The 19,781-nt window shown below is 59.5% G+C and overlaps 1 protein-coding gene across 3 annotated transcripts in view; it reads right to left on the reverse strand.

Moving 5' to 3' along the window:
- The window catches only part of ADCY5 (adenylate cyclase 5), a 240,829-nt gene that overhangs the window by 35,496 nt on the left and 185,552 nt on the right, over positions 1 to 19,781 (reverse strand). For all 3 annotated transcript variants that reach the window (XM_075609884.1, XM_075609883.1, XM_075609885.1), the window contains 2 exons: positions 16,339 to 16,483; positions 6,401 to 6,498 (listed from right to left, as the gene is read on the reverse strand). In XM_075609884.1, coding sequence (XP_075465999.1) covers positions 6,401 to 6,498; positions 16,339 to 16,483 — 243 coding nt within the window. The remainder of the gene's footprint in view (positions 1 to 6,400; positions 6,499 to 16,338; positions 16,484 to 19,781) is intronic.

Genomic DNA, 19,781 nt, shown 5'->3' on the forward strand with positions numbered 1-19,781 from the left:
GGGAGAGAGGGCGGGGGAGAGGAGGGAGGGAGAGAGGGCGGGGGAGAGGAGGGAGGGAGGGAAGGCAGGGGAGAGAGGACGAGGCGAGAGGAGGGAGGGTGAGGAGGGAGGGAGAGAGGAGGGAGGGAAAGGAGGGAGGGAGAGAGGGCGGGGAAGAAGAGGAGGTAGAGAGGGCGGGGGGAAGAGGAGGTAGAGAGGGTGGGGGGGAGAGGGCGGGGGGGAGAGGGAGGATAGGGAGGGGGGAGAGAGGAGGGGGAGAGAGGAGGGGGAGAGAGGAGGGGGAGAGGGCGGGGGGTTAGAGGAGGGAGAGAGGGGGGAGAGGAGGTAGAGAGGGCGGGGGAGAGAGGGGGAGAGGGGGAGAGGGCGGGGGGAGGAAGGAGGGAGAGAGGACGAGGGAGAGAAGGGAGGGCGGGAGGGTGGGACAGAGGAGAGGGAGGGAGGGCGGGTGGGACAGAGGAGAGGGAGGGAGGGCGGGTGGGACAGAGGAGAGGGAGGGAGGGTTGGCGGGTGGGACAGAGGAGAGGGAGGGAGGGTTGGCGGGTGGGACAGAGGAGAGGGAGGGTTGGCGGGTTGGGACAGAGGAGAGGGAGGAGAGGGCGGGCGGGTGGGTCAGAGAAGAGGGAGGAGAGGGCGGGCGGGTGGGTCAGAGAAGAGGGAGGAGAGGGCGGGCGGGTGGGTCAGAGAAGAGGGAGGAGAGGGCGGGCGGGTGGGTCAGAGAAGAGGGAGGAGAGGGCGGGCGGGTGGGTCAGAGAAGAGGGAGGAGAGGGCGGGCGGGTGGGTCAGAGAAGAGGGAGGAGAGGGCGGGCGGGTGGGTCAGAGAAGAGGGAGGAGAGGGCGGGTGGGTCAGAGAAGAGGGAGGAGAGGGCGGGCGGGTGGGTCAGAGAAGAGGGAGGAGAGGGCGGGCGGGTGGGTCAGAGAAGAGGGAGGAGAGGGCGGGCGGGTGGGTCAGAGAAGAGGGAGGAGAGGGCGGGCGGGTGGGTCAGAGAAGAGGGAGGAGAGGGCGGGCGGGTGGGTCAGAGAAGAGGGAGGAGAGGGCGGGCGGGTGGGTCAGAGAAGAGGGAGGAGAGGGCGGGCAGGTGGGTCAGAGAAGAGGGAGGAGAGGGCGGGCGGGTGGGTCAGAGAAGAGGGAGGAGAGGGCGGGCGGGTGGGTCAGAGAAGAGGGAGGAGAGGGCGGGTGGGTCAGAGAAGAGGGAGGAGAGGGCGGGTGGGACAGAGGAGAGGGAGGGAGGGCGGGTTGGGACAGAGGAGAGGGAGGGAGGGCGGGTTGGGACAGAGGAGAGGGAGGGAGGGCGGGCGGGTGGGACAGAGGAGAGGGAGGGCGGGCGGGTGGGACAGAGGAGAGGGAGGGCGGGCGGGTGGGACAGAGGAGAGGGAGGGAGGGCGGGCGGGTGGGACAGAGGAGAGGGAGGGAGGGCGGGCCAGAGGAGAGGGAGGGAGGGTGGGCGGGTGGGTGGGACAGAGGAGAGGGAGGGAGGGTGGGTGGGTGGGTGGGACAGAGGAGAGGGAGGGTGGGCGGGTGGGTGGGACAGAGGAGAGGGAGGGAGGGTGGGCGGGTGGGTGGGACAGAGGAGAGGGAGGGAGGGTGGGCGGGTGGGTGGGACAGAGGAGAGGGAGGGAGGGTGGGCGGGTGGGTGGGACAGAGGAGAGGGAGGGAGGGTGGGCGGGTGGGTGGGACAGAGGAGAGGGAGGGAGGGTGGGCGGGTGGGTGGGACAGAGGAGAGGGAGGGAGGGTGGGCGGGTGGGTGGGACAGAGGAGAGGGAGGGAGGGTGGGCGGGTGGGTGGGACAGAGGAGAGGGAGGGAGGGTGGGCGGGTGGGTGGGACAGAGGAGAGGGAGGGAGGGTGGGCGGGTGGGTGGGACAGAGGAGAGGGAGGGAGGGTGGGCGGGTGGGACAGAGGAGAGGGAGGGAGGGTGGGCGGGTGGGACAGAGGAGAGGGAGGGAGGGTGGGCGGGTGGGACAGAGGAGAGGGAGGGAGGGTGGGCGGGTGGGACAGAGGAGAGGGAGGGAGGGTGGGCGGGTGGGACAGAGGAGAGGGAGGGAGGGTGGGCGGGTGGGACAGAGGAGAGGGAGGGAGGGTGGGCGGGTGGGACAGAGGAGAGGGAGGGAGGGTGGGCGGGTGTTACAGAGGAGAGGGAGGGAGGGTGGGCGGGTGGGACAGAGGAGAGGGAGGGTGGGCGGGTGGGACAGAGGAGAGGGAGGGAGGGTGGGCGGGTGGGACAGAGGAGAGGGAGGGAGGGTGGGCGGGTGGGACAGAGGAGAGGGAGGGAGGGTGGGCGGGTGGGACAGAGGAGAGGGAGGGAGGGTGGGCGGGTGGGACAGAGGAGAGGGAGGGAGGGTGGGCGGGTGGGACAGAGGAGAGGGAGGGAGGGTGGGCGGGTGGGACAGAGGAGAGGGAGGGAGGGTGGGCGGGTGGGACAGAGGAGAGGGAGGGAGGGTGGGCGGGTGGGACAGAGGAGAGGGAGGGAGGGTGGGCGGGTAGGACAGAGGAGAGGGAGGGAGGGTGGGCGGGTGGGACAGAGGAGAGGGAGGGAGGGTGGGCGGGTGGGACAGAGGAGAGGGAGGGAGGGTGGGCGGGTGGGACAGAGGAGAGGGAGGGAGGGTGGGCGGGTGGGACAGAGGAGAGGGAGGGAGGGTGGGCGGGTGTTACAGAGGAGAGGGAGGGAGGGTGGGCGGGTGGGACAGAGGAGAGGGAGGGAGGGTGGGTGGGTGGGACAGAGGAGAGGGAGGGTGGGCGGGTGGGACAGAGGAGAGGGAGGGAGGGTGGGCGGGTGGGACAGAGGAGAGGGAGGGAGGGTGGGCGGGTGGGACAGAGGAGAGGGAGGGAGGGTGGGCGGGTGGGACAGAGGAGAGGGAGGGAGGGTGGGCGGGTGGGACAGAGGAGAGGGAGGGAGGGTGGGCGGGTGGGACAGAGGAGAGGGAGGGAGGGTGGGCGGGTGGGACAGAGGAGAGGGAGGGAGGGTGGGCGGGTGGGACAGAGGAGAGGGAGGGAGGGTGGGCGGGTGGGTGGGACAGAGGAGAGGGAGGGAGGGTGGGCGGGTGGGTGGGACAGAGGAGAGGGAGGGAGGGTGGGCGGGTGGGACAGAGGAGAGGGAGGGAGGGTGGGCGGGTGGGTGGGACAGAGGAGAGGGAGGGAGGGTGGGCGGGTGGGACAGAGGAGAGGGAGGGAGGGTGGGCGGGTGGGACAGAGGAGAGGGAGGGAGGGTGGGCGGGTAGGACAGAGGAGAGGGAGGGAGGGTGGGCGGGTGGGACAGAGGAGAGGGAGGGAGGGTGGGCGGGTGGGACAGAGGAGAGGGAGGGAGGGTGGGCGGGTGGGACAGAGGAGAGGGAGGGAGGGTGGGCGGGTGGGACAGAGGAGAGGGAGGGAGGGTGGGCGGGTGTTACAGAGGAGAGGGAGGGAGGGTGGGCGGGTGGGACAGAGGAGAGGGAGGGTGGGCGGGTGGGACAGAGGAGAGGGAGGGAGGGTGGGCGGGTGGGACAGAGGAGAGGGAGGGAGGGTGGGCGGGTGGGACAGAGGAGAGGGAGGGAGGGTGGGCGGGACAGAGGAGAGGGAGGGAGGGTGGGCGGGTGGGACAGAGGAGAGGGAGGGAGGGTGGGCGGGTGGGACAGAGGAGAGGGAGGGAGGGTGGGCGGGTGGGACAGAGGAGAGGGAGGGAGGGTGGGCGGGTGGGACAGAGGAGAGGGAGGGAGGGTGGGCGGGTGGGACAGAGGAGAGGGAGGGAGGGTGGGCGGGTGGGACAGAGGAGAGGGAGGGAGGGTGGGCGGGTAGGACAGAGGAGAGGGAGGGAGGGTGGGCGGGTGGGACAGAGGAGAGGGAGGGTGGGCGGGTGGGACAGAGGAGAGGGAGGGAGGGTGGGCGGGTGGGACAGAGGAGAGGGAGGGAGGGTGGGCGGGTGGGACAGAGGAGAGGGAGGGAGGGTGGGCGGGTGGGACAGAGGAGAGGGAGGGAGGGTGGGCGGGTGGGACAGAGGAGAGGGAGGGAGGGTGGACGGGTGGGACAGAGGAGAGGGAGGGAGGGTGGACGGGTGGGACAGAGGAGAGGGAGGGAGGGTGGGCGGGTGGGACAGAGGAGAGGGAGGGTGGGCGGGTGGGACAGAGGAGAGGGAGGGAGGGTGGGCGGGTGGGACAGAGGAGAGGGAGGGTGGGCGGGTGGGACAGAGGAGAGGGAGGGAGGGTGGGCGGGTGGGACAGAGGAGAGGGAGGGAGGGTGGGCGGGTGGGACAGAGGAGAGGGAGGGAGGGTGGGCGGGTGGGACAGAGGAGAGGGAGGGAGGGTGGGCGGGTGGGACAGAGGAGAGGGAGGGAGGGTGGGCGGGTGGGACAGAGGAGAGGGAGGGAGGGTGGGCGGGTGGGACAGAGGAGAGGGAGGGAGGGTGGGCGGGTGGGACAGAGGAGAGGGAGGGAGGGTGGGCGGGTGGGACAGAGGAGAGGGAGGGAGGGTGGGCGGGTGGGACAGAGGAGAGGGAGGGAGGGTGGGCGGGTGGGACAGAGGAGAGGGAGGGAGGGTGGGCGGGTGGGACAGAGGAGAGGGAGGGAGGGTGGGCGGGTGGGACAGAGGAGAGGGAGGGAGGGTGGGCGGGTGGGACAGAGGAGAGGGAGGGAGGGTGGGCGGGTGGGACAGAGGAGAGGGAGGGAGGGTGGGCGGGCGGGACAGAGGAGAGGGAGGGAGGGTGGGCGGGCGGGTGGGACAGAGGAGAGGGAGGGAGGGTGAGCGGGCGGGACAGAGGAGAGGGGGGGAGGGTGGGCGGGTGGGACAGAGGAGAGGGAGGGAGGGTGGGCGGGTGGGACAGAGGAGAGGGAGGGAGGGTGGGCGGGTGGGACAGAGGAGAGGGAGGGAGGGTGGGCGGGTGGGACAGAGGAGAGGGAGGGAGGGTGGGCGGGTGGGACAGAGGAGAGGGAGGGAGGGTGGGCGGGTGGGACAGAGGAGAGGGAGGGAGGGTGGGCGGGTGGGACAGAGGAGAGGGAGGGAGGGTGGGCGGGTGGGACAGAGGAGAGGGAGGGAGGGTGGGCGGGTGGGACAGAGGAGAGGGAGGGAGGGTGGGCGGGTGGGACAGAGGAGAGGGAGGGAGGGTGGGCGGGTGGGACAGAGGAGAGGGAGGGAGGGTGGGCGGGTGGGACAGAGGAGAGGGAGGGTGGGCGGGTGGGACAGAGGAGAGGGAGGGAGGGTGGGCGGGTGGGACAGAGGAGAGGGAGGGAGGGTGGGCGGGTGGGACAGAGGAGAGGGAGGGAGGGTGGGCGGGTGGGACAGAGGAGAGGGAGGGAGGGTGGGCGGGTGGGACAGAGGAGAGGGAGGGAGGGTGGGCGGGTGGGACAGAGGAGAGGGAGGGAGGGTGGGACAGAGGAGAGGGAGGGAGGGTGGGCGGGTGGGACAGAGGAGAGGGAGGGAGGGTGGGCGGGTGGGACAGAGGAGAGGGAGGGAGGGTGGGCGGGTGGGACAGAGGAGAGGGAGGGAGGGTGGGCGGGTGGGACAGAGGAGAGGGAGGGTGGGCGGGTGGGACAGAGGAGAGGGAGGGCGGGCGGGTGGGACACAGGAGAGGGAGGGCGGGCGGGTGGGACAGAGGAGAGGGAGGGCGGGTGGGACAGAGGAGAGGGAGGGCGGGCGGGTGGGACAGAGGAGAGGGAGGGCGGGTGGGACAGAGGAGAGGGAGGGCGGGTGGGACAGAGGAGAGCGAGGGCGGGTGAGACAGAGGAGAGGGAGGGAGGGCGGGTGAGACAGAGTGGAGGGAGGGAGGGCGGGTGAGACATAGGAGATGGAAGGAGGGCGGGTGAGAGAGAGGAGAGGGAGGGCGGGTGAGAGAGAGGAGAGGGAGGGAGGGTGGGTGAGAGAGAGGAGATGGAGGGAGGGTGGGTGGGTGAGAGAGAGGAGATGGAGGGAGGGTGGGTGGGTGAGAGAGAGGAGATGGAGGGAGGGTGGGTGGGTGAGAGAGAGGAGAGGGAGGGAGGGTGGGTGAGACAGAGGAGAGGGAGGGAAGGAGGGCGGGTGAGACAGAGGAGAGGGAGGGAAGGAGAGTGGGTGAGACAGAGGAGAGGGAGGGAGGGAAGGAGGGCGGGTGAGACAGGAGAGGGAGGGAGGGCGGGTGAGACAGGAGAGGGAGGGTGGGCGGGTGAGACAGGAGAGGGAGGGAGGGCGGGTTAGACAGAGGAGAGGGAGGGAGGGCGGGTGAGACAGAGGAGAGGGAGGGCGGGTGAGAGAGAGGAGAGGGAGGGAGGGAGGGCGGGGGGTGAGACAGAGGAGAGGGAGGGAGGGTGGGGGGATGAGACAGAGGAGAGGGAGGGCGGGGGGGATGAGACAGAGGAGAGGGAGGGCGGGAGAAACGTAAGAGAGAGAGGGAGGGCGGGAGAGACGGAGGAGGGAGAGGGAGGGTGGGAGAGATGGAGGAAGGAGAGAGAGGGAGATACTCACTGCGGCACTATGGTGATCTGAATGGAGCAGACAAAGAGGAAGACGAGAAATGCGCAGGCGACATACGCCCCGAATCGGTCATCCACCTGCTTGGAGTACTGAAAATAAATACACCATGACTTAGATTGCAAGCTCTTGGGAGCAGGGAGTCCTGGTTGCTAATTAACAACCCCAGTAATTGTACATTCCATGCATTTATTAGTATTATTATTCGTATTAGTATTATTATTATTAGTATTATTATTATTATTAGTAGTATTATTATTAGTATTTTGTTTTCTTTGATCAGTCGCTGTAAATAAGATAATAGAATAAGAATGATATTTGTTCTCTTCTGTATATTATTTCCTTATCCGTTAGGTAGTATGTTGTACCCGTGCTGTGTGTTCTGTAAAGTGCTGTGTACATGCTCAGCGCCAGATACATACAAACATACCGTAAATATACTGCTAAATTCCCCGGGAGTTATTATTATTATTATTTTACCCATTTAATGCTGGAGAGAGAGAGCTATCAATTCTCCAGGGCACAAATAACGGACATTTGGCGACGTTGCATCAAAAATGTCTCCCGAGTAGGCTGAGCCGGATCTTCCCTGGCCTGTCTGACCTCTGTTGGAGGGGGTGCGGCCAGAGAGGAGATATGGTGCATATATGGTGGACATGCCCAAAGATCCAGACTTTCTGGAATATGATATGCTCATTGGTTGAGGAGACGGTAGGAGTTGAGATCCGGATGGACCCGCTGATATGCCTACTCGCGAAACCCATCGAAGATATCTCTGTCCCTCTTAAAAAATTGGCTTCGTTCATCCTGACTGCGGCTCGCTGCTCAATAGCAGCTAATTGGAAAAAGATTAAACCCCCTTCGAAGCAAATGGTCCTTCGCAAGGTAAGCGAGGTCAAGCTTATGGAATACCTATCGGCGCTCCTGAAACAGAATATAGTACAATATGAGAAAGTTTGGGCACAGTGGCCTTATAATTAAAGAGATTAAAAATGAGATATGGTTTCCCCGTTCCTATCCCGTCTCTCCCCTCTTCTTCTGTTCTTCTCTCTTCTCCCCCTCTCTCTCTCTGCCTATCCTTTACAGTACTAATATAAGGGGTTTGATCTAAGATCCTCCTATAACTGTTAATTCTCCCGGACGGGATCTACATAATAGAATCTAAATGCATAGGAGGTTACAAAATACTAGGAGCAGATCGCCTCTTCTTGATCAATCAACTTTGAGATGCTTCGGGTTGTTCACTTTTAAATGTATATGTTAATTAAGTTTAATGTCTATAAACAACCATGTGATGTGAATGTACCCCTGTCAGAAAACAATAAAATGTTTGAAATAAAAAAAAAAAAAAATGTCATGTTCCGGAAACAGACAAGTGTACGAGATGCAATGTTCTGCAGGAGTCGACACGCCGTTAAGTAACGAGTAGCACTGTGCCTGATATTCAATAACCTGTAACGCTGTTGGTCACAATGCTGTGGGAGGGGGGGTGCCGACGGGTGGGGGGGGAGCAGGAGACAGGGGAATGGGGGAAGATGGGGGGTTGCGGGGAGACAGGGGAATGGGGGAAGATGGGGGGGTTGCGGGAGACAGGGGGATGGGGGAAGATGGGGGGGGGGATTTTTCCCTGGGCCTCTGGAATTCCCAATTTTTGAGGTTTATATTAAATCAGTTATCTAGGAACAGGGGGGTGGGGTGGGGGGTGTTTTATTCTATACTACAAGGGAAAGATAAAAGTGTGTCCCGTGCAGTACTATCAGTGTAATCACCAGGCGCTCAGGCCTCTAGCAATGAAAGGGTTAATGAATGCCCCGACTAATTTCAGCATCATATCGACTCAGATAACACCAGCAGTTTTCCCACTAAATCATGATTTGAGTTGGTCCAGAACCCCTAAATCTCACAGATGTCAGAGGTTCCCCTCCCTGCTCCCGTCTCCAACGTGGCACCTATTAGCGCTGATTTACTGAATGGGGCTCGGAGATGTTTATAAAGGGATTAATGTGTAACCGCAGCCCAGTCCTAGCCCGCAATGCCCCCACTTCTGCGTCCGCCATGACACCCCCACTTATACGCCTGCCGCGATGTCTGTACCAGGCTCGTCGTCATTTAATAATGGAATATCATATTCCATTCTAACAGACTCAACTACAAATCCGATCTCATAGAAACTCTAAGAACATCTGCTCAGACAGGATACGTTCTCTGCCGGCGCGAGTTCTCGTTCTCTGCCAAAGCGCATTCTCTGCCGGCGCGCGTTCTCGTTCTCTGCCAAAGCGCATTCTCTGCCAAAGCGCGTTCTCTGCCAAAGCGCGTTCTCTGCCAAAGCGCGTTCTCGTTCTCTGCCAAAGCGCATTCTCTGCCAAAGCGCGTTCTCTGCCAAAGCGCGTTCTCTGCCAAAGTGCGTTCTCTGCCAAAGCGTGTTCTCGTTCTCTGCTGGAGTGAGTGCTCGTTCTCTGCCAAAGCGCGTTCTTGTTCTCTGCCGGAGCGCGTTCTCGTTCTCTGCCGGAGCGCATTCTCGTTCTCTTCCCGAGTGGGTTCTCTGCCAAAGCGCATTCTCGTTCTCTGCTGGAGCGCGTTCTCTGCCGGAGCACGTTCTATGACAGGGCGCATTCTATGGTGGAGCGCGTTCTCTGCCGGAGTACATTCTCGTTCTCTGCCGAAGCGCGTTCTATGGCAGGGTGCATTCTACGGTGGAGTGCGTTGTCTGCCGGAGTGCGTTCTCTGCCAGAGCGCGTTCTCTGCCAGAGCATGTTCTATGTCGGAGTGCGTTCTCTGCCAGCGCGCGTTCTCTGCTGGAATGCGTTCTATGGCGGAGCGAGTTCTATGGCGGAGCGCATTCTATGGCAGAGCGCGTTCTCTGCCAGAGCACATTCTCGTTCTCAGCAGGAGTGCGTTTTCTGCCGGAGCGCGTTTTCTGAGCGTTTTCTCTGCCAGAGCGCATTCTCATTTTCTGGTGTAGCGCGTTTTCGTTTTCTGCCAGAGCGCATTCTGTGCTGCAGCGCATTCTCGTTCTCTGGCGTAGTGTGTTCACGTTCTCTCCCGGAGCGCGTTCTCGTTTTCTGCCGGAGCGCATTCTCTGCTGGAGCTTGTTCTCTTCTGGAGCGCGTTCTCATTCTCTGCCGGAGCGCGTTCTCATTCTCTGCCAGTGCGCGTTCTCATTCTCTGCCAGAGCGCGTTCTCATTCTCTGCCGGAGCGCATTCTCGTTCTCTGCCAGAGCGCGTTCTCATTCTCTGCCGGAGCGCATTCTCATTCTCTGCCAGAGCATTTTCTCTGCTGGAGCGCGTTCTCGTTCTCTGCCGGAGCTCGTTCTCGTTCTCTGCCGGAGTGCGTTCTCGTTCTCTGCCGGAGCGCGTTCTCTGCGGAGAGCGTTCTCGTTCTCTGCCGGAGCGCATTCTCGTTCTCTGCCGGAGAGTGTTCTCTGCCGGAGAGTGTTCTCTGCCGGAGAGTGTTCTCAGCCGGAACGTGCGTTCTCTGCCGGAGAGCGTTCTCTGCCGGAGAGCGTTCTCTGCCTGAGCGCATTCTATGGTGGAGCGCGTACTCTGCCAGAGCGCGTTCTCATTCTCTGCCGGAGTGCGTTCTCATTCTCTGCCGGAGCGCGTTCTCATTCTCTGCCGGAGCTCGTTCTCATTCTCTGCCGGAGCGCGTTCTCTGCCGGAGCGCGTTCTCGTTCTCTGCCGGAGCGTGTTCTCGTTCTCTGCCGGAGCGCATTCTATGGCAGAGCGCGTTCTATGGCGGAGCGCGTTCTATGGCGGAGCGCGTGCTATGGAGAAGCACGTGCTATGGCGGACCGCGTTCTGTGGCGGACCGCGTTGCTGGTAGTTGCTGCACTAACCACAGGGAAGAACCACCCCTCTAAGTTGGATGACTGCTCCTTTTTTGCTACTTTCATGAGTGGCCATTTGTGAACTTGTCACATTATTATCACATTATTTTATGACATTTCTACACTATTTGATGTCTTTATTTTACATGGCTGCAAGCTGCGCTCCTCTGGTTTTTTAGAAGGAATGTGTTCTATGCCAGGGCGCCTTTTCTGCCAGAGCGTGTTCTCGTTCTCTGCTTGAGGCATTCTCGTTCTCTGGCGTAGCGCGTTCTTGTTCTCTTCCGGAGCGTGTTCCTTGTCGCAGCGTGTTCTCGTTCTCTGCCGGAGCGCGTTCTCGTTCTCTGCCGGAGTGTATTCTCTGCCGGAGCGCGTTCTCGTTCTCTGCTGGAGTGTATTCCCTGCCGGAGCGCGTTCTCATTCCCTGCCGGAGCGCGTTCTCATTCCCTGCCGGAGCGCGTTCTCGTTCTCTGCCGGAGCGCGTTCTCGTTCTCTGCCGGAGCGCGTTCTCGTTCTCTGCCGGAGTGTATTCTCTGCCGGAGCGCGTTCTCGTTCTCTGCCGGAGTGTATTCCCTGCCGGAGCGTGCTCTCATTCTCTGCCGGAGTGTATTCCCTGCCGGAGCGTGCTCTCATTCTCTGGCGGAGTGTATTCCCTGCCGGAGCGCGTTCTCGTTCTCTCCTGGAGTGTATTCCCTGCCGGAGCGCGTTCTCGTTCTCTCCCGGAGTGTATTCCCTGCCGGAGCGCGTTCTCGTTCTCTGCCGGAGTGTATTCTCTGCCGGAGCGCGTTCTCATTCTCTGGCGGAGTGTATTCCCTGCCGGAGCGCGTTCTCATTCCCTGCCGGAGCGCGTTCTCATTCCCTGCCGGAGCGCGTTCTCGTTCTCTGCCGGAGCGCGTTCTCGTTCTCTCCCGGAGTGTATTCCCTGCCGGAGCGCGTTCTCGTTCTCTCCCGGAGTGTATTCCCTGCCGGAGCGCGTTCTCGTTCTCTCCCGGAGTGTATTCCCTGCCGGAGCGCGTTCTCGTTCTCTCCCGGAGTGTATTCTCTGCCGGAGCGCGTTCTCGTTCTCTGCCGGAGTGTATTCCCTGCCGGAGCGCGTTCTCATTCCCTGCTGGAGCGCGTTCTCATTCCCTGCCGGAGCGCGTTCTCGTTCTCTGCCGGAGCGCGTTCTCGTTCTCTCCCGGAGTGTATTCCCTGCCGGAGCGCGTTCTCGTTCTCTCCCGGAGTGTATTCCCTGCCGGAGCGCGTTCTCGTTCTCTCCCGGAGTGTATTCCCTGCCGGAGCGCGTTCTCGTTCTCTCCCGGAGTGTATTCCCTGCCGGAGCGCGTTCTCGTTCTCTCCCGGAGTGTATTCCCTGCCGGAGCGCGTTCTCGTTCTCTGCCGGAGTGTATTCTCTGCCGGAGCGCGTTCTCGTTCTCTGCCGTAGTGTATTCTCTGCCGGAGCGCGTTCTCGTTCTCTCCCGGAGTGTATTCTCTGCCGGAGCGCGTTCTCGTTCTCTGCCGGAGCGTGTTCTCATTCTCTGCCGGAGCGCGTTTTCGTTCTCTCCCGGTGTGTATTCCCTGCCGGAGCGCGTTCTCGTTCTCTGCCGGAGTTTATTCTCTGCCGGAGCGCATTCTCGTTCTCTGCCGGAGTGTATTCTCTGCCGGAGCGCGTTCTCGTTCTCTCCCGGAGTGTATTCCCTGCCGGAGCGCGTTCTCGTTCTCTGCCGGAATGTATTCTCTGCCGGAGCGCGTTCTCGTTCTCTGCCGGAGCGCGTTCTCGTTCTCTGCCGGAGCGCGTTCTTGTTCTCTGCCGGAGTATATTCTCTGCCGGAGCGCGTTCTCATTCTCTGCCGGAGGGTATTCTCTGCCGGAGCGCGTTCTCGTTCTCTCCCGGAGCGCGTTCTCATTCTCTGCCGGAGTGTATTCTCTGCCGGAGCGCGTTCTCGTTCTCTGCCGGAGTGTATTCTCTGCCGGAGCGCGTTCTCGTTCTCTGCCGGAGTGTATTCTCTGCCGGAGCGCGTTCTCGTTCTCTGCCGGAGCGCGTTCTTGTTCTCTGCCGGAGTATATTCTCTGCCGGAGCGCGTTCTCATTCTCTGCCGGAGGGTATTCTCTGCCGGAGCGCGTTCTCGTTCTCTCCCGGAGTGTATTCTCTGCCGGAGCGCGTTCTCGTTCTCTGCCGGTGTGTATTCCCTGCCGGAGCGCGTTCTCGTTCTCTGCCGGAGTGTATTCTCTGCCGGAGCGCGTTCTCGTTCTCTGCCGGAGTGTATTCTCTGCCGGAGCGCGTTCTCGTTCTCTGCCGGAGCGCGTTCTTGTTCTCTGCCGGAGTGTATTCCCTGCCGGAGCGCGTTCTCGTTCTCTGCCGGAGTGTATTCTCTGCCGGAGCGCGTTCTCGTTCTCTGCCGGAGTGTATTCTCTGCCGGAGCGTGCTCTCATTCTCTGCCGGAGTGTATTCTCTGCCGGAGCGCGTTCTTGTTCTCTGCCGGAGTGTATTCCCTGCCGGAGCGCGTTCTCGTTCTCTGCCGGAGCGCGTTCTCATTCTCTGCCGGAGCGCATTCTCGTTCTCTGCCGGAGCGCGTTCTCGTTCTCTGCCGGAGTGTATTCTCTGCCGGAGCGCGTTCTCGTTCTCTCCCGGAGTGTATTCCCTGCCGGAGCGCGTTCTCGTTCTCTCCCGGAGTGTATTCCCTGCCGGAGCGCGTTCTCGTTCTCTCCCGGAGTGTATTCCCTGCCGGAGCGCGTTCTCGTTCTCTGCCGGAGCGCATTCTTGTTCTCTGCCGGAGTATATTCTCTGCCGGAGCGCGTTCTCGTTCTCTGCCGGTGTGTATTCTCTGCCGGAGCGCGTTCTCGTTCTCTGCCGGAGTGTATTCCCTGCCGGAGCGCGTTCTCGTTCTCTGCCGGAGTGTATTCCCTGCCGGAGCGCGTTCTCGTTCTCTGCCGGAGTGTATTCTCTGCCGGAGCGCGTTCTCGTTCTCTGCCGGAGCGCGTTCTCGTTCTCTGCCGGAGTGTATTCCCTGCCGGAGCGCGTTCTCGTTCTCTGCCGGAGTGTATTCTCTGCCGGAGCGCGTTCTCGTTCTCTGCCGGAGCGCGTTCTCGTTCTCTGCCGGAGTGTATTCCCTGCCGGAGCGCGTTCTCGTTCTCTGCCGGAGTGTATTCCCTGCCGGAGCGCGTTCTCATTCCCTGCCGGAGCGCGTTCTCATTCCCTGCCGGAGCGCGTTCTCGTTCTCTGCCGGAGTGTATTCCCTGCCGGAGTGTATTCCCTGCCGGAGCGCGTTCTCGTTCTCTGCCGGAGTGTATTCCCTGCCGGAGCGCGTTCTCGTTCTCTGCCGGAGCGCGTTCTCATTCTCTGCCGGAGTGTATTCCCTGCCGGAGCGCGTTCTCGTTCTCTGCCGGAGCGCGTTCTCGTTCTCTGCCCGAGTGTATTCCCTGCCGGAGCGCGTTCTCGTTCTCTGCCGGAGCGCGTTCTCGTTCTCTCCCAGAGTGTATTCCCTGCCGGAGCGCGTTCTCGTTCTCTGCCGGAGTGTATTCTCTGCCGGAGCGCGTTCTCGTTCTCTGCCGGAGTGTATTCTCTGCCGGAGCGCGTTCTCGTTCTCTGCCGGAGCGCGTTCTCATTCTCTGCCGGAGTGTATTCCCTGCCGGAGCGCGTTCTCATTCTCTGCCGAAGCGCGTTCTCGTTCTCTGCCGGAGTGTATTCCCTGCCGGAGCGCGTTCTCGTTCTCTGCCGGAGCGCGTTCTCGTTCTCTCCCAGAGTGTATTCCCTGCCGGAGCGCGTTCTCGTTCTCTGCCGGAGTGTATTCTCTGCCGGAGCGCGTTCTCGTTCTCTGCCGGAGTGTATTCTCTGCCGGAGCGCGTTCTCGTTCTCTGCCGGAGTGTATTCTCTGCCGGAACGCGTTCTCGTTCTCTGCCGGAGTGTATTCACTGCCGGAGCGCGTTCTCGTTCTCTGCCGGAGTGTATTCCCTGCAGGAGCGCGTTCTCGTTCTCTGCCGGAGTGTATTCTCTGCCGGAGCGCGTTCTCGTTCTCTGCCGGAGTGTATTCTCTGCCGGAGCGCGTTCTCATTCTCTGCCGGAGTGTATTCTCTGCCGGAGCACGTTTTCGTTCTCTGGCGGAGTGTATTCTCTGCCGGAGCGCGTTCTCGTTCTCTGCCGGAGTGTATTCTCTGCCGGAGCGCGTTCTCGTTCTCTGCCGGAGTGTATTCTCTGCCGGAGCGCGTTCTCGTTCTCTCCCGGAGTGTATTCCCTGCCGGAGCGCGTTCTCGTTCTCTGGCGGAGTGTATTCCCTGCCGGAGCGCGTTCTCGTTCTCTGCCGGAGTGTATTCTCTGCCGGAGCGCGTTCTCGTTCTCTGCCGGAGTGTATTCTCTGCCGGAGCGCGTTCTCGTTCTCTCCCGGAGTGTATTCCCTGCCGGAGCGCGTTCTCGTTCTCTCCCGGAGTGTATTCCCTGCCGGAGCGCGTTCTCGTTCTCTCCCGGAGTGTATTCCCTGCCGGAGCGCGTTCTCGTTCTCTGCCGGAGTGTATTCTCTGCCGGAGCGCGTTCTCGTTCTCTGCCGGAGTGTGTTCCCTGCCGGAGCGCGTTCTCCTTCTCTGCCGGAGTGTGTTCCCTGCCGGAGCGCGTTCTCGTTCTCTGCCGGAGTATATTCCCTGCCGGAGCGCGTTCTCGTTCTCTGCCGGAGTATATTCACTGCCGGAGCGCGTTCTCGTTCTCTGCCGGAGTGTATTCCCTGCCGGAGCGCGTTCTCGTTCTCTGCCGGAGTGTATTCTCTGCCGGAGCGCGTTCTCGTTCTCTGCCGGAGTGTATTCTCTGCCGGAGCGCGTTCTCGTTCTCTGCCGGAGTGTATTCTCTGCCGGAGCACGTTCTCGTTCTCTGGCGGAGTGTATTCTCTGCCGGAGCGCGTTCTCGTTCTCTGCCGGAGTGTATTCTCTGCCGGAGCGCGTTCTCGTTCTCTACCGGAGTGTATTCTCTGCCGGAGCGCGTTCTCGTTCTCTCCCGGAGTGTATTCCCTGCCGGCGTGCGTTCTCGTTCTCTGGCGGAGTGTATTCCCTGCCGGAGCGCGTTCTCGTTCTCTGCCGGAGTGTATTCTCTGCCGGAGCGCGTTCTCGTTCTCTGCCGGAGTGTATTCTCTGCCGGAGCGCGTTCTCGTTCTCTCCCGGAGTGTATTCCCTGCCGGAGCGCGTTCTCGTTCTCTCCCGGAGTGTATTCCCTGCCGGAGCGCGTTCTCGTTCTCTCCCGGAGTGTATTCTCTGCCGGAGCGCATTCTCGTTCTCTGCCGGAGTGTATTCTCTGCCGGAACGCGTTCGCGTTCTCTGCCGGAGTGTATTCTCTGCCGGAGCGTGCTCTCATTCTCTGGCGGAACGCATTCTCGTTCTCTGACAGAGCGTGTTCCCTGTCGCAGCGCGTTCTCGTTCTCTCCCACACGTTTTCATTCCCTGCCGGTATGCGTTCTCATTCTCTGCCGGTATGCATACTCGTTCTCTGCCGGAGCGCGTTCTCATTCTCTGCCGGAGCGCGTTCTCATTCTCTGCCGGAGCGCGTACTCGTTCTCTGCCGGAGCGCGTTCTCATTTTTTGCTGGAGCAGTGAGTAGGGGCATACAGAAATGTCCTCATTATTAACCCCTTCACTGCAGAGAAATGCCTCGGTGGTCTCCCTGGCAGCGAAAGGGTTAAGGTCCGAGATGTGTGGACGTGTCCCAACTTCACTTTGCAAAAAGTTATAGGGAGCAGTTATATGGGGTAATAGGAGGAGTTATAGGGAGCAGTTATATGGGGTAATAGGAGGAGTTATAGGGAGCAGTTATATGGGGTAAAAGGAGGAGTTATAGGTAGGGCTATATGGGGTAATAGGAGAAGTTATAGGGAGGGGTATATGGGGTAATAGGAGGAGTTATAGGGAGGGGTATATGGGGTAAAAGGAGGAGTTATAGGTAGGGCTATATGGGGTAATAGGAGAAGTTATAGGGAGGGGTATATGGGGTAATAGGAGGAGTTATAGGGAGGGGTATATGGGGTAATAGGAGGAGTTATAGGTAGGGGTATATGGGGTAATAGGAGGAGTTATAGGTAGGGGTATATGGGGTAATAGGAGGAGTTACAGGGAGGGGTATATGGGGTAATAGGAGGAGTTGGGGGAGCGCATTACCTTTTTCTCCAGGTCGGGCTCCCTGAAGGTCAGCAGAAACTTACGCACGTGTTCTGAGCGCAGGCGGTCGATGCTTCGCGCATCTATTGCCCGTCCCAAAAACTCATCCACCTCGTCCTCGGGGTTCATGTTTTCTTGGATGTTCCTGGAAATGCAAAACCAGGCAATTAACTCCTTCTGTACCGGAGCGGCCAGCAGTGCATCACACGGCAAAGGGGTCTGCAGGCCTGGTGCAGAAGACAGAGCAGTATCTCAAATACCCAATGCCCAGCTCACAGCCCTTTACATTCCGCGTTACAATGTATATTACAGACCTGCAGTAACACAGGAGGGAGTAACACAGGAGGGAGTAACACAGGAGGGAGGAACACAGGAGGGAGGAACACAGGAGGGAGGAACACAGGAGGGAGGAACACAGGAGGGAGGAACACAGCAGGGAGTAACACAGGAGGGAGTAACACAGGAGGGAGTAACAACAGGAGGGAGTAACACAGGAGGGAGTAACACAGGAGGGAGTAACACAGGAGGGAGGAACACAGGAGGGAGGAACACAGGAGGGAGGAACACAGGAGGGAGGAACACAGGAGGGAGGAACACAGCAGGGAGTAACACAGGAGGGAGTAACACAGGAGGGAGTAACAACAGGAGGGAGTAACACAGGAGGGAGTAACACAGGAGGGAGTAACACAGGAGGGAGGAACACAGGAGGGAGGAACACAGGAGGGAGGAACACAGGAGGGAGGAACACAGGAGGGAGTAACACAGGAGGGAGGAACACAGGAGGGAGGAACACAGCAGGGAGTAACACAGGAGGGAGGAACACAGGAAGGAGGAACACAGGAGGGAGGAACACAGGAGGGAGGAACACAGGAGGGAGGAACACAGGAGGGAGTAACAACAGGAGGGAGTAACAACAGGAGGGAGTAACACAGGAGGGAGTAACACAGGAGGGAGTAACACAGGAGGGAGGAACACAGGAGGGAGGAACACAGGAGGGAGTAACACAGGAGGGAGTAACACAGGAGGGAGTAACACAGGAGGGAGGAACACAGGAGGGAGGAACACAGCAGGGAGTAACACAGGAGGGAGTAACACAGGAGGGAGTAACACAGGAGGGAGTAACACAGGAGGGAGTAACACAGGAGGGAGTAACACAGGAGGGAGGAACACAGGAGGGAGGAACACAGGAGGGAGGAACACAGGAGGGAGTAACACAGGAGGGAGTAACACAGGAGGGAGTAACACAGGAGGGAGTAACACAGGAGGGAGTAACACAGGAGGGAGTAACACAGGAGGGAGTAACACAGGAGGGAGTAACAACAGGAGGGAGTAACAACAGGAGGGAGTAACACAGGAGGGAGTAACACAGGAGGGAGTAACACAGGAGGGAGTAACACAGGAGGGAGTAACACAGGAGGGAGTAACACAGGAGGGAGGAACACAGGAGGGAGGAACACAGCAGGGAGTAACACAGGAGGGAGTAACACAGGAGGGAGTAACACAGGAGGGAGTAACAACAGGAGGGAGTAACACAGGAGGGAGTAACACAGGAGGGAGTAACACAGGAGGGAGTAACACAGGAGGGAGTAACACAGGAGGGAGTAACACAGGAGGGAGTAACACAGGAGGGAGTAACACAGGAGGGAGGAACACAGGAGGGAGGAACACAGGAGGGAGGAACACAGGAGGGAGTAAGGCCTGTGATTCCTTTTATTGGATCTGTTACAAGCTTTCCAACCTCTCAGGGTCCTGGCTGCGCCAGACTCGATGAAGGATAGAAAATCAATAACGATATAAGGAGGGGCAGCCCCTATGAATGGGCTTCACTGCTCCTGTGTGCAGCACTGTACCGTCCGATCCCCAAAGCTCACAATGGGCGTTCCACAAGACATTAGCATAGGGTTAACACCACATTATTGTGATGTTACTCGGACCGGAAATAGGTGTTTACCTGAAGTTAGTTTAGCTGTGGCCTAACCAACGTAAGTAACCCTGCAGTAACCTCACCAGCCTGGCGTGGATGTTATGAAATGCCTCATTTGCATATAGTTTGCATATAATTATCACAAATGGCCGTTATATTTAATGCAATGGGAGAAAACATGACTTCATGTTAAGATACACCGGTGGGCGTATCGTGCATTAATTCATTTACTGCCGCTCTGTGGAACTAGAACCTAGTGCGAGGGAATGATATGTTCCCAGTTCCCCCACTGGAACGCCAAGCAGATATATCCCAATATGGCCTCGGTAACAAGACATCCATAACTCAGTCGTGGAGCAGGAAGCTGATCGGTACCCGTGAGAAACGCGGAGAGAAGACGCCTACCGACAGATGCCGATTCCACCCCTAACAATACCTCCTGTTAGGCGGATACGTGGTTTGCTTAATAATGGCAGCGGTTCTATTTATAGTATGTGCCGGTCCCATGAGAAGGGGCGTTAAGGAGTTAGACATGCAGGAGAAACACACAGGGAATTACCCCCTGCTTATGCAGGTTTTAATGCACTGTCCCATGTAGGACCAATGGCAGCGATATGTTTAATGGGTTAAAATAATTATAATATATAGTGCTGACAATTTACACCTCTTCATACATCAAATGCTGCAGGTACAATGAGTTCTGGTTCCAAAGAGCTTACAATCTTATATAATGGTTCCTGAAGCTCGGGGTGATAAACTGACTCTGGATTCAAAGGCAGCGTTCTTACCACTAATACATTCTTCAGCACTAGGCATATATATATATATATATATATATATATATATATATATATATATATATATATATATATATATATATATTATATATATATATATATATGTCTTATTTTGGAGTTTAGTAATGTGCCCTGTTCCTAAGCCAGCGTCTGTAGAGGGGATCAGGAAGTTAATGTATATGGAAGAGGTGTGCAGTATATTTCAATAGGATTTCTAAATCAGGAACCTGAAAATATCGGATTGGGCCACTCAAAAGGTGGTGACGATTCACTGACCATGCGAGATACGAACATGTCATCCTTTGCTACTGGTAACCAAGAGAACTACAGAAAGGAATTAAAAGGGACAAGCGCACGACTTGTAGTGTGGCATAAAAATATATACCGAGTAAAGATGTCACGGGTAAGTATCGCACGTACAGAAATAGTTCTTTAAATATGTCATGCATACCACGGGGGGACAGCGTTGTCAGCTGCTAGATCCGATGACCACGGAACCTCTCTGGAGCAGCATCCTATTCCGGTAGAAGCAAACAGCTTCTTTCTATCGGAGATCAGCAGTCGCCGCGCCGATGGTATTCACTCCGGAAGCCCTGGACTCCTTGAATGCCTTTATAACGCGGGTCCGTGTAGAGGAAAGAACTTCTACCTGCCAAGGCTACCATCTCTACACCTACCGGGATAGGAGGCTGCTCCAGAGACGTTCCATGGACAGCGGGTCT

This window comes from Ascaphus truei, chromosome 7, assembly GCF_040206685.1.
Source record: "Ascaphus truei isolate aAscTru1 chromosome 7, aAscTru1.hap1, whole genome shotgun sequence".
In the NCBI taxonomy this organism is placed as follows: domain Eukaryota; kingdom Metazoa; phylum Chordata; class Amphibia; order Anura; family Ascaphidae; genus Ascaphus; species Ascaphus truei.